Source organism: Carassius auratus, chromosome 27, assembly GCF_003368295.1.
Source record: "Carassius auratus strain Wakin chromosome 27, ASM336829v1, whole genome shotgun sequence".
Taxonomy (NCBI): Eukaryota; Metazoa; Chordata; class Actinopteri; order Cypriniformes; family Cyprinidae; genus Carassius; species Carassius auratus.
This window is the reverse complement of record NC_039269.1, coordinates 14,907,322-14,918,196: the sequence shown is the minus strand read 5'-3', so window position 1 is coordinate 14,918,196 and position 10,875 is coordinate 14,907,322. Positions and strand designations below refer to the sequence as shown.

Genomic DNA, 10,875 nt, shown 5'->3' with positions numbered 1-10,875 from the left:
TTCACCCAAAAATTCTGTCATTAATTACTCACCCTCATGTCGTTCCAAACGTTTTTTTTTTTTTTTTTTGGGGAGGGGGGGTCAATTAACTCTTTCAGTTATCCAAATGGATGTTGTTCATGCTGCTCTTTTCTATACAATGAAAGTTTAAAATGGAAATGAAAGAGAAACTTTATATAAGCACCATTAAAGTATCATAAGTGGTCCACATGAGTTATGCGCTATATTTTTAGTGTTCTGAAGCCGTACTATCATTTGTGTGGCTACAATTTAAGTCGTCCTGAAATTCTTGCTTCTTGTTTGCATTCATTTTCACTGTTTGGAAAAGAGCAGCTTGAATCAGAGTTATTATTGTTAAATAAAACTAAAACCATATTGGAAAAAATATATCATTTCTTGAAATAAACTAACTGAAATGTAATAAAATATCAAACAAAATACTTATTTTATTTTAGAAAGCTACAGAGTTAAAATTTCTCATTTTCTTAAAATTTTGTAAAATAGTAAAATTAACTAAATAAAATGCAACCGAAAAACTATATGTACATTTTTTTTTTTAAAAAGGACAAAAGCAACAAAATTGATAAAACTTTAATATAAAATTATCAAAAATTAACAAAACTATAACAGTATGTCAATGATACTAAAATAACACTGGCTTGCAAATTTTTGTATCAAAGTGATACTATTATACTGTAGTTTTTAATAAGATTTTTAAATCAGTTTTATATTTCATTTAATATTTTCCATTGACTTTCATTTTAATTTTAGCCTATGGTTCTAATGATGCTGTTGAGTTTTTGCCATTTTTTTATTTTTTTCCTGATAATTTTTAGTATTTTTTTAATTTAATTTTCTTAATTTTAAGGTTTTATGTTTTTTTTAGTACATTAAGGTAAACCTTGGCAAAAACCTGAAATATATCAAAGTGTTTACTGTATATAGAAACCATATATATTTTTAAAATGGTTTTAACTTTAGCTTCTGCTTCAGTTAACTGTAATAACCCTGATTTTTGCCATTATTTGTGTACCACAGAAGAAAGAAGTTAAAAAAAATTCTGAAAGACAAGAGGGAGCAATAATGATGACAGAATTTTCGTTTTTAGGTGAAGTATCCCTTTAAAAGTATGGCGGAGAAAAACAAGTGGTTGTCTCTGAATGCATAACAGACTGGACAAACACTTCACAGAAGGGTTACTACGAAGGGACCGAGACAAAAGGGCGAGCGAGAGCACAGCGTCACTGCTTGGAACCGTCTTCCTGTTCCTCCTCCTCTTCCTCCTCCTCATCATCATCAAAAGACACAGCTCCAAAGGTATCAGAGATGCTCCGGCAGTGTCTGTACCAGCGGATGACTTCCTGAAAGACGTTGTCCTCCCCTTCCTCCACCTCTCTTCCGTCCTCCTCTTCTTGGTCCTCAGGTGAAAGGCCAGACTCGGAGTAGGAGGTGGAGTAGTAGCAGGAGTCTCCCTTGCTCCACAAAGGCCTGCGCTCTGGTTTGTGAAGCCCACATGTGGCCCTGTCGCCCTCTCCTTCTGAAAGCTGGAGTTCTTGGGCGTGTGGTGGCACTTCTTCTGAGATGAGCGGCTCGTCGGGGTCTGACAGACTGATTTCAGCCGTGTCTGTCTGGCTTGGCACTGGGCTGCTTTGATTGGATGATACAGGGTCTGAGGGAGGAGCAAAGTGTAAGAATACCTATAGATACAGGTCAGAGAGGGCAGAAGATGGACACAGACAGAAAGATGACATGAAGCACAAATGGTACGGAAAAAGGAGCGCATTTAGACGAGCAGAAAACACAAGAGAAAAGGCATATGATAAAGAGCAGAAAAGATGAACGAGAAAACTAAATTGCTGATGTTCCACATAAAAAGACACGCACTGTGACAAGAAAAATGCCAATATACAGGGTCCACAAAATGTATCTGAACACTTCCGAATCAAAATGTTTGAATGTCTCTGCACTACATACAAAATATCAAACCAAGTGGCATCTGAAAATACATAATGCGAGAAGTGATTCCGCCTTTAAGAGCACTTTTTCAGTTGTTTTTTTTTTTAACAAACTGGTTTTGAGATCATTTATTCAATTAAGTTCAAGTATAACAACCAGAGAGTGTCAAAAATTATTTTGTTTTCATTTTAAACAATAGATTTCTAGTTCTATATTCTATATTCTGAAATGTAAGTGTGTGTATTATATTTTCAAATATGTTTTTTTTTACTCTTATGCTCACCAAGGCTGTATTTATTTGATCTAAATTAAAGCAATAACAGTATTATTGTGAAATGTCATTAAAATGTAAAATAACTGTTTTAAATTTTAATATATATTAAGATGTAATTTTTCAGAATTTTCAGCAGCCATTCTCTTATGCTGATATGGTGCTCAAGAAAATATTTCTTCTTATTATAATGGCATGCTCATACTATGTTGTACTACCTAATATATTTTTAGAAACTAAATTATTTGATGAATAAAAAGTTCAAAAGAGCAGGATTTTTTTCAAGTGAAAATCTTTTGTAACACTATAAATGTATTTATTTACGGTCACTTTTGATCTACACTCAATTTCAAGTTTTTGAACATTAATGTATGCTACTCGTCCCTCAAATTAATTCATATGTTTTTATTTGTGGCTTAAATACTGTTTATGGTGTGTGTGAGCACTCACGCTCGCCTGAGCTCAGAGTTGTTGTGATTGGCTCGTCATTTAGAGGAGGATCCTCTTCATAGGACTCTTCGTCCATCTCCTCTTCATCTACAGAGGTCCAGGCACGAAGCTTCGCCTCTGCAATGGCAAACTGCTCGGCCACACCTAAAAAAAAAAGAAAAAAGAATCGTATCGAATGACCCTGGAGTTTACACAATGACGCTAATTAAACAGAAGGCAGTGCAACACAATCTCTTTCGACACAGTGATGACGTAGAAGTTTACTCGTGATGCTTTTGTTCTGATTGAAAAAGCTCTGCTGTTGAGAGTTTAATGCACGCCAACTCAGCAGCCACATTTACTGCAGTCAGGAAAGTGATGACAGCCAAACATGAAGCAGAGTATAAACGCTGCCGGGAAAAAGTCGAGTCAAAGGAGGAGAGCCAGAAGACGGCAGTGAAGTAAACTGACATGCAGTTTCAGCAGGTGTAGAAGTGTGACTGTGATCTGATTTAACACCATCTGCTGAGTCTGAAAGCCTTCAGCTGGCACATCATCACGGCCTAAAGCTGACCGACACTTGATAAAATCCTTATTGTTACATTATATATTTATGTTCATTATATTCAGTACAACATCAATGTTCAAATAATAGTCCAAATAAATACTACAGTAATAAGGACATTTTTTAACTTTTAAAAGATGACAGACAGACAGACAGACAGACAGACAGACAGACAGACAGACAGACAGACAGACAGACAGACAGACAGACAGATAGATAGATAGATAGATAGATAGATAGATAGATAGATAGATAGACAGACAGACAGACAGACAGACAGACAGACAGACAAATAAATGATGGATAGAGAGAGAGATAGATGATGGATAGAGAGATAGACAGACAGACAGATGATAGACAGACAGACAGACAGACAGACAGATAGATAGATAGAGAGATAGACACAGATAGATAGATAGATAGATAGACAGACAGATGATTGATATATAGACAGATAGATAGACAGACAGACAGACAGACAGACAGACAGATAGATAGATAGATAGATAGATAGATAGATAGATAGATAGATAGATAGATAGATAGATAGACAGATGATTGAAATATAGACAGATGATAGATAGACAGACAGATAGATAGATAGATAGATGATGGATAGAGAGAGATAGACAGACAGACAGATGATAGATAGATAGAGAGATATATAGACAGACAGACAGATTGATAGATAGATGATGGATAGCGAGAGAGAGATAGACAGACAGACAGACAGATTGATAGATAGATGATGGATAGCGAGAGAGAGATAGACAGACAGACAGACAGACAGATAGATAGATAGATAGATAGATAGATAGATAGATAGATAGATATACAGACAGACAGACAGACAGACAGACAGATAGATAGATAGATAGATAGATGATGGATAGAGAGAGATAGACAGACAGACAGATGATAGATAGATAGAGAGATATATAGACAGACAGACAGATTGATAGATAGATGATGGATAGCGAGAGAGAGATAGACAGACAGACAGACAGACAGACAGACAGACAGATAGATAGATAGATAGATAGATAGATAGATAGATATACAGACAGACAGACAGATAGACAGATATAATTAATTCCAGTGATTATTTCCAGTGGTTATTAGTTACAAAATGTATTAAAATTTTTAAAAAGGTTTTGTGATCGTTACTACTACTATGAATGCAGTTTTTGACCACACATTAGTTGATTATTACTATTAGTAATAGTAAAACGTGAAACTCTTAAAATAAATGAAAACCAGAAATATACAGATTACCTTATACATTCATGCACAATTTTACACGAATGAATGAATCAAAAATTAATTTCATGTCCACATTATTTGACAACAGACCATATATAAACTCCCAGGCATTAGTAATGTTTGTACATCGACAGTTATCTCCTTCACGCTTCTTCTCTTCAGCAGTGAGCGATTCACAGCTGTATAACAGGGTGGAAGGAGACACCCACCTGCTGCAAAGCGGGCCTCCTGCTCACCCTCGCTGAGATGGGAGTAGGAGTTAAAGTGGGACTGCAGTGTAGCAGATGGAGGGTCTAAGGGCTTAGACCAGCCCTTCCACTCGATCAGATGAGCCACCCGACCCTGAGCCATGGCCGTGGGTTTGGTGACGTGATCCTTCACCACCTGTGAGATGCCTGGTGGGGGAAACACACTGATTAACTCTGTGTGTTGCTAACATGCATTAGTGCCCATGATGATGCTACAGGTGTTTAAACCCTTACCATTAAATGATGATCTGGCCAGAGCTGCAATTTCCTGGATGCTAAGGGCTTTTCTTGACTTGGGGAGCATATCAGTAGGGTCGTCAACCTGGAAAAGCAAGTTCAAAGACAAAATGTACTTCTTTGGGACTGTGCAAATATTATAACTTCATGGAAAGAAGCAATTTAAAATGATGTAGTCATTAGTAACCAACAGTGTTGGGGAGTAACTGGTTACATTTAACAGAATTGCATCATTTAATTACAAAATAAACATAACTAATCTGTTACAGTTACTGAGAACAAATGTGTAATTAAAAAACAGTTACTTATGAAAATGTTAATGATTACAAAGAGGGTTACCTCTGAATATTTTCACACAGATTTTATTGATTTCTTTCTCAATTTGCATTGACTGCTTTAAAAAATGAGGCACCAATGTTTTAGGAATTCACAGAATAGGACACATTCTTATTTGAGAACCGTTTTATTTCCTGGTTGGGTTTATGTTTAAGCTTTATTTTTAAAATGAACTGAAGATTTGATCTCAACAACATCACAGCTATTAAACCATATCTTATGATTTTAAATGTGGGCAACATTTTCCAGGTTTTAAAATACATCATCAGTGTTTAGTAGCTTTCAGAATTATTCATCTCATACGTGGTTTAATTGACTAGTCTCCAAATTCAGAAGCATGGATGGCAAACTACGTCACATGACATTTATTAGGCCAGTCTATATTGTGAATATTCAAAAGCAAAACAAAAGCAATCAACAAAATCAATCACTGCCATTGTGTGAATAACTAAACACCAAAAGCAACTATATATATATCATTACAGTAGGTGATCAAATTCACTACATATCAAACAGATCCATCTATGAATGTTATTCAAAGTGTCCCCTATAACCTGTTTAAATATCCACTGCGGTGTGTGCGCAGTTTGATTCCTGGTATGGAATCATTGACAACACGGCTAAGGAATTAACGGCCAATCACTAATTAGTTCTCTTACCTTATGACATCCCCTGACACGTTTCTCTTGCTGTATGAATGGACGCATCGCAAACATTGATTTTTCCAGTCAACAAACAAGTACCAAACTACAAGAGCTCTACATGAGGTAAACGCTCTAAAGCCAGTGCTGACTCAAGCTCCACCTCAGAAACAGATGCCAAATCCACAATTAACCCTTTGACAATTCACTTGCACTCATCCAAGTCGAAGCATATGTTAGTTGCACGGGTTGCTCAAATGGATCTGTGAGAGATCCGCCACACTGTGGCATTAATAATCAAAGCAGCTTATGGCTCAGACATATTTGGCCAATCAAGCCTCTTCCTGTTGCTTGTTAATTTGCAAACAGCATTCACTGCCACGTCAGATAATATAAGCCTGCAGCCCTCAAGATGATGATAAAAAGTCTGGCCACAGCTGGGGGCTAATGACCTCTGGCATTTGACATTAATGTGTTACATGACAGAAATCTGAACTGACAAGTGACATCCATCGGTTTAAAAAGAGAACTGACGTCTCTAATGAGTGATGAAGTGACTATTTGTAGTCCTTGTACTGCAAAGCGTTCAGAAACACAGATCCAGGTTCTATTTCCAAATAATAAGTTGAAGTGAAGTATTCGTAAACCACCAAAACAAACGTAGGCCACTGTGTCATACATGAAATGCAGCATTTAAGCTATATCCCTCCAAAAACCAAATCACACAGGTGGTTCAGACAAACACATGCTTGACGTTGAAGTGTAGGCCGCAGGTAGATATGCTTAAATCAGATTGCCCTCTAAAGCTCATAAGAAAAAGCTGCTCCTGAAGAAGACTGCAGCCGCACCAGCTGCCTGCCATGTTTCAGTGCCGTATGTGGGTCAAATATTTCTGCGTGATTTGGGGTTAGCTGTCACAGCTGAGAGAGACAGACATGGGCCATGGTGATCGTAATGAGGTCAATTAAGCCTAAACCAGACGATTTGAGAATCATTTTGTTCATTACCCTGGTATAATATGCTAATACCATGTTACTTTGAAATGGTAAGGATTCAATACCATGGTATTGAGTAACACACACCCTACTCATCACACCAATCAGCTGACGCCTTCCAAGAAGAGCTGCAGAACAAACAAAAACTATTCAGACACACCTGCAGATTGCTTTTTTTTCTCCCCCACCAACCTCGGCCTATATATCCTAAACATAAAACATGGTATTAATATGGTACTATGTGCAAAAATAAATAAATAAATAAATATAAAAAATAAAACAATTACTTTGGCATGCCCAAAAAATTTGGTATTACCTACCAACCAACAAACAAGATAATACCATGACCCATACCATGTCCAAAACAAAAACAAATAACATATTGCCACACTAATTCCATAAATAAAATAAGAATAAAAATAATACAATTTTATATATACATTATTTTGTATTACCATGGCACTATGTCTACAACATGGTATTCACATGGTACATACACAAAAACATGGTGCTAAAATACAGCATGGACTTAAAATAACATGGTATTACTATGGAACTACATCCAAAAAAGCAGCAGTGTTACATTTCCATGGCACTATGTCCAGAAACAGCATCAGCATGGTACATGCACAATTTTTTTTTAAATAATAATAATAATTATTATTATTACATATACAATTAATAAAATCTTACATGTTCTGAAAAATAATGTATATGGTACTACTGTCAATAAATAAAAAATAATAATAAAGTGACATACTATGATATCCAAACCAAGCATTAAAAAACCATAGTATTAGCATGGCACTGTGCCCATAAACACAGCATTGGCCAGAAATTTAAAAGCAAATTTAACTAATTCCAATCATGTTACTTCCAATAAAAGAAAGCAACCAACTTTGATTTATGTCCAGAAACACAGTGGTAGAACAGTATATGTCCTAAATAGAACATGGTAGTACATGGTGCTATCAAAAAACGAACAAAATGTCCAGAATCGTGTTATTTATTATAGATAAATGTCCTAAAAAAATAAAAATAACATGAGAGTAAATGATACTTATAAAAAAATAATACAATCAATCAGCATGGCATATAGGACATACAAAATATTTCGCTATAAACAGGTACAAATATGTAGAGAAACTGTCACGGCGGGAAAGAGGTCACGCGCTGAGATTTGATTCATTTCAGTGAAATGAGCTGCAGCGTGTCTGTGTGAAAATAATATAAACACAATAAGCCGTGTGAGGTCAAATATATTACAGCGAAGGAAAACGCATCTAAAACAGGCCACCTGAGCTCAAGTCAGTGAAAGCGACACATGCAGTTAACGCGATATCAGGGCTGGTCGTTATAGCAACAGGTAACCCGTGAACCATCTGTCCCCGAGCATCATTAATTCCCACTGACCACAAACAACACCAGACACAGCTCTGTGAAATGTACAGCTGTAACCAGAGCTACGATTTGGTTGGTTCGATTAGACTGATTTTCCCCAATCTGTGTTTTTCTTCTCCCAAATAAACTGAATAACTGGCATCATTCCATACAGAACCGGTGATCTGAAATGTCCATCTGTTTCTACGCAGTCTGTGTACCTTGGTAATGCCACAAATAACCGGCTAGTTGATGGATCAGGCCCTAATAAAAGAATCCCATCACTGAAGTGAGGGGTGACACGACAGGACACAAGAAGTCCATCAGCTGCCCCAAACTGACTGAGTGATTGACGAGCAGATCATTTTCAGAAACAACCGTGTAACAGCAGCAGAACTCCGCGCGTTTGTCTCCTGGCAACAGGCGAGCGCTGATGTTATTCACGCGCTGTACGTGACGGCCTAATGCCATCTCAACAACACCAGCGCAATAACACATGCATTACAGTCCAAAAACATTGATTCTGCGAGCGAAAACCGATGAGCATTTGGTCATTGATACTCAGTACACACGTACCTTTAGATTTAGTTGGGGTAATGCTGTTAAAAGCATTGCACATGGATACAGCATTAGTGTTGGTTCTGGAGTGAAGAAACGCGGAGCCGTCTTCGGCAGTGAATAACAGACACCACCTTATCTTGAGCATCAGAGACAGGGGCAGAAACGAGTGCTGTTAACCCACGACACGCATCGTCCCCACCACACGGAGTCAGTCTCTCATACAGCGTCATCCCACCTGTAATGCGGCTCTCTTAAAGACACAGGAGTCTATTTCACACGTACAGAGCCTGAGCGATGAGTGCAACTTCCTATGGCAAGCCGCTTTAACATTTACAACTTAAACTAACAGCTACGTTAATGTTAGTAGTGCTTACTACTAGTGAGTACACAATTACACATATATGCTACCCACTCCAGTCGCTAGCATGTTCACACAGCAGCAGAATAGTGTTGTGAGTCCTGTATTTGAGACCTTAATATGGTTGTTCATGGTTTCTTGTACAGAACCAGACTGGACAACTAGTTTCTGTCACATCTCCCAATGAGAGAGAGAGCACCTCTACACTGCACAAACACATCTAACTTACAGTGGTGGAGATGTGACAATCAGTCAATGTTTTTCTCCACTGGACCTGCTCTTTCAGGTTTTTTTTATTTTTTGACTCAAGTGCTCCGCTGTCTACCCTGATATAAAAGTTGCTGTTGCCATCGTCCATTTATTCGGACAGGATTTAAGGCACTTTGTGTGTGTGCTGAAATCAGTACTGTATCTGGTCGATATTGAAGTACATTTTTAATTTTACGTACAATGCGATATCCAATATTCCGCCATGTTTTCTCCCTTTCTTTCCAAACAGTGACAAACACGAGTCTCCCTTCTCTGCAGAATGCGATATATCCACTCAACCAATCACAGCGCACCAATACATGCACTCTAGACAGTATTGGCGGCACTTTAAATACAGCCTGCATCCTAGTTTTCCTCAAATTAAGGGCTGCACGATAAATCACATGCAATTGTCATGCGCATCTCATCAGTAAAACAGGTTCTGTGATTAATAGTTAATCTCCAACAACTGCTTTCAGATGGAAACACACAGCCAGTGTTCATAACTGCAAATGAGTCGCATTCGATTATGAACGCGATATGGCGTTTTTATTAATGCAATTAATCGGGGTCATATGCAAGATCTTTTTTTTTTATTTGCTGTAACAGAATATGTCGACATGCTTTAATGCTCAAAAAACATTATTTAAAAAAAACCTACATTATTGTAGGTCCTCTATGCCACTCAATTTTCTACAAAGTCCCTCCTTCTGACAAGCGCAGTCTGCTCTGATTGGACAACTGACCCAGTGCATTGTGACTGGCTGAACACCGCAAGCATTTGTAATAAGCAAATGTAACACATCTTTCCGCAATCACGAGCTTCATCTTTCAAAATAAATGTAAAGAGCTTCAATAAAATCCTTAGTTTTACCATCAGTTCAAGCCCGAAAGGGGAACAGAGCCACGTGACCGACACAGTGAAGTTTGTATGTGTTTGCATTACACAAGCCACAGTTAAAACAGCTGACTTCACTGTGATGTGACCATCTCTCTCACACACACACACTCACAAAGCTCAGCATTTAAACAGTCAGTAGCAAATATTTAAACTAATAACAAAACATTCTTACAGAAGCGGATTCAGAAAAGCCAGATTGTTATAGCAGTCTGAATTACCTCCTCTCAAAGTTTCACGAAACAGTCATGCATAAAATGCGTTGCTGTTCTGTTGTAAGTAATCTTAAAGATTCCTAAATGCATCTACTTTCAGAAGGCCAAGCAAAGTGCCTTTGCTTTCGCCTAGATAAACACAGCATCTCCCTGACATGGCTGCTTCTACACTAACTGTTGTTCCTGAAACCAGGCCTTCTTTCTTTGTGTGAACATTTGGGTGGCATTATGCAAATATTTTCACATAGTGACATAGACGGGGCGTGTTTGAAT

At 37.6% G+C, this 10,875-nt stretch overlaps 1 protein-coding gene across 3 annotated transcripts; it reads right to left on the bottom strand.

Moving 5' to 3' along the window:
• Positions 1–619: 619 nt before the first annotated feature.
• Positions 620–10,369, bottom strand: LOC113045610 (protein FAM131A-like). 3 transcript variants are annotated; one of them, XM_026206081.1, is made up of 5 exons: positions 8,898–10,369; positions 4,967–5,054; positions 4,694–4,879; positions 2,684–2,821; positions 620–1,669 (listed from the first exon to the last, which is right to left on the bottom strand). In XM_026206081.1, exons 1-5 carry the CDS (start codon positions 8,949–8,951, stop codon positions 1,242–1,244), a joined length of 894 nt encoding a protein of 297 aa, XP_026061866.1. In that variant the 5' UTR covers positions 8,952–10,369; the 3' UTR covers positions 620–1,241. The 3 variants fall into 3 exon arrangements, with proteins under 3 accessions (XP_026061866.1, XP_026061867.1, XP_026061865.1); XM_026206082.1 differs by lacking the exon at positions 8,898–10,369 and adding an exon at positions 8,543–8,872 and having other exon boundaries at positions 621–1,669; positions 2,678–2,821; XM_026206080.1 differs by having other exon boundaries at positions 622–1,669; positions 2,678–2,821; positions 8,898–10,354.
• Between the last annotated feature and the right edge of the window lie 506 nt (positions 10,370–10,875).

Coding starts and splice junctions, on each gene's coding strand:
- LOC113045610 (XM_026206080.1), bottom strand. CDS start 8,951: ATGCTGTATCCATGTGCAATGCTTTTAACAGCATTACCCCAACTAAAT. Junction 4,880..4,966: donor GGCCAGATCATCATTTAATG/GTAAGGGTTTAA, acceptor TTCCCCCACCAG/GCATCTCACAGGTGGTGAAG. Junction 1,670..2,677: donor AACTCTGAGCTCAGGCGAGC/GTGAGTGCTCAC, acceptor CTCCTCCCTCAG/ACCCTGTATCATCCAATCAA.